General features: G+C 40.6%; 1 protein-coding gene across 1 annotated transcript in view; it reads right to left on the bottom strand.

Moving 5' to 3' along the window:
- Positions 1-587: 587 nt before the first annotated feature.
- LOC120535240 (natterin-3-like) overlaps positions 588-2,219 on the bottom strand; it is an 8,510-nt gene continuing 6,878 nt past the window's right edge. Inside the window, exon 2 of the mRNA XM_039762950.1 lies at positions 588-1,672. Coding sequence (XP_039618884.1) covers positions 588-1,672 — 1,085 coding nt within the window. The remainder of the gene's footprint in view (positions 1,673-2,219) is intronic.

Here is a 2,219-nt window from a genome sequence, read left to right as displayed (position 1 = left end):
TTCCACTACTCTTTCCCATAACTTCATTCTGTAGATCATCAATTTTATCCCCCTGATGGTAAGTCTAAAAACCTTGTTAAAGTATTTTATTTCCGCGTTGTAAACTCGCTGGCATGTTGCTCATTGCGATTCATACCTAAAGCTTATTGAGAATCTGTATCATCATCACGGTGAGGCTATAGCGTCACACGATACCTTTTCAGAGCAGGTTACAGATAATAAAAGTACTAAAATTTGAAAGTCTCTAAAAAAGTACAGTAAAGATCGAAATAGTGCAAACAAACAGAAATTATTACTCTGTAAAAAAACAGAACAGTGAAAAGAGATTGAATACTGTATATTGTTCGGATTTAAACTTTAAATTGGAGACTTGTAGTCGTCTAATTTGTGTTGCCATCAGGGAAAAGTAGCGTTTCTTCCCAATGAAGAAGCCTATCCGTGAAAATGAAAAGATTTGTTGTTTGGTGAAAGTGAAATCCACATATGCGAGTGGCAGAGATGGGAAGTGGCTGGCGTGTAGCACAGGCCGGGGGAGTTGGCTAGCAAAGAAAGCAGGGGGCAAAGCCCCCTATTTAAAAAAATCAAAATCACGCAGCTGGACAGGGTTGAGCATTGGGGATTTGCTCGCAGCGCTGCACCACGACTTTCACCTCCCCGATCTCCTCTCCCTGATATTTGCCCACAACAGTGGTCTGTTCTTTTCTGCCATTCCAGTAAGTGCGGCTCAGTCTGGCGGTGAACGGGACGTTGGTGGTCACCTTCTTTCCTACCATTTTCACACTGCAGGAGTAATTGGGTTGTACAGTTTCCTCAAATATAAAAGAGTGGTTGTTAGGCATGCTTGATATTTCACCGAAAGTAGTTATGAACGTTTTCTCTGTGGAGACCCTGACAGACCCAGAGAGGAATGAAGGGATTCCAGCAGTGATGTTAATGGAGACTCCATAAATTGCTGAATGCTGGATGTCCCAGCGTCTGTCACTCATGGCTGTTGCCTCTAAAGTGACAGTTCTCTTTATGCTCTGGCACTCGTAGTTGTCCAATGTTGATATCTTCAGCACTTCAGGAGGTTGTTCAAGGAGGTTAGCCTGACAAGTATCATAGACGACATGAGAGATTTTCTGACTGTAAGATCCTGGGTTGATGGAGAGGACTTCGTAATACTTGTAATAATACTCCTTACTCTCCCATGGCAGAAAGAAGGCGCTATGCTTTGGGACCACCTTACCTAAGCCGTATCTGTTTTTACCAACAAAGGCGTCGTAATCTTCACAGGACTTGATGGCTAATGATGGAAGTGAGCCACATAATCCCATCACCCACTCTAGAAACTCAAAATTGTCCCTGTTGACCAAAATGTCAAATGAATCTGAATAGTACTCTTTTCCACCATAAGCATAAAAACACCTTGAACCTTTACTCGGGTTGTAGAATCCGGGCTCACAGTGGGCTTTACAGACGTAGTCAGTGCGTGAGGCATAATTGTTCAAGATGGATACCGTGTCAGTGGGAACAGAACCATTAAAGGGGACCCACTGCAGGTTAACGGTGTTACTAACGACTGAAGGAGAATCAAGTGATCTCAACTGACTTGACGTATTCTGTGACAAAAATCTGGAATCGAGAGCCTGTGGGGAATGAACTTCTTTCAAATTTGGATTAACAGGCAAGTCTGTGGAAAAAAAGAACAAACAAAAAAGATTAAACTGAGTAAAGTGATTTTAATGCATCTGTCATCAAAGCTACTTGACATGAATTTGCAATACAGCTATTATGTTTCTGTTCTAAATTATTTCTGTGTGTTTTTGGAAATCGGTGTTTTGTTTTTCAAGTTCTTGCACATTGATATTTGTTAAGGAAGACAACATCATCTTGCCATTGATTTGTAGGAGTTATATTGCCATTCGTGCTGCCATTTTATACTCAGTTTGTGTGGCGTGGCCATATTGTTTACAGGCTGGTGAGTCACATGTTTTATTACATTATCATGCAAATGAGAATATCACTGCCCTTTGTTGTGTGCGACAATAAAGTCCTGATAACAACATTGATCAACATCCACTACTGGTCAAAAGTTTTAGAACATCTCAGTTTTTCTACAAAAGTAATCAGTTGAAATGCAATGAATGACCTAAAATGGTGAAAAGGTAAGCAGTAATAGATTCAAGATGGTTTTATTCTCATGGTGGAGAACAGCATTTTTAATATTACTAACCCCA

Source organism: Polypterus senegalus, chromosome 9, assembly GCF_016835505.1.
Source record: "Polypterus senegalus isolate Bchr_013 chromosome 9, ASM1683550v1, whole genome shotgun sequence".
Lineage (NCBI taxonomy): Eukaryota > Metazoa > Chordata > Cladistia > Polypteriformes > Polypteridae > Polypterus > Polypterus senegalus.
This window is presented reverse-complemented; position numbering and strand designations above follow the sequence as displayed.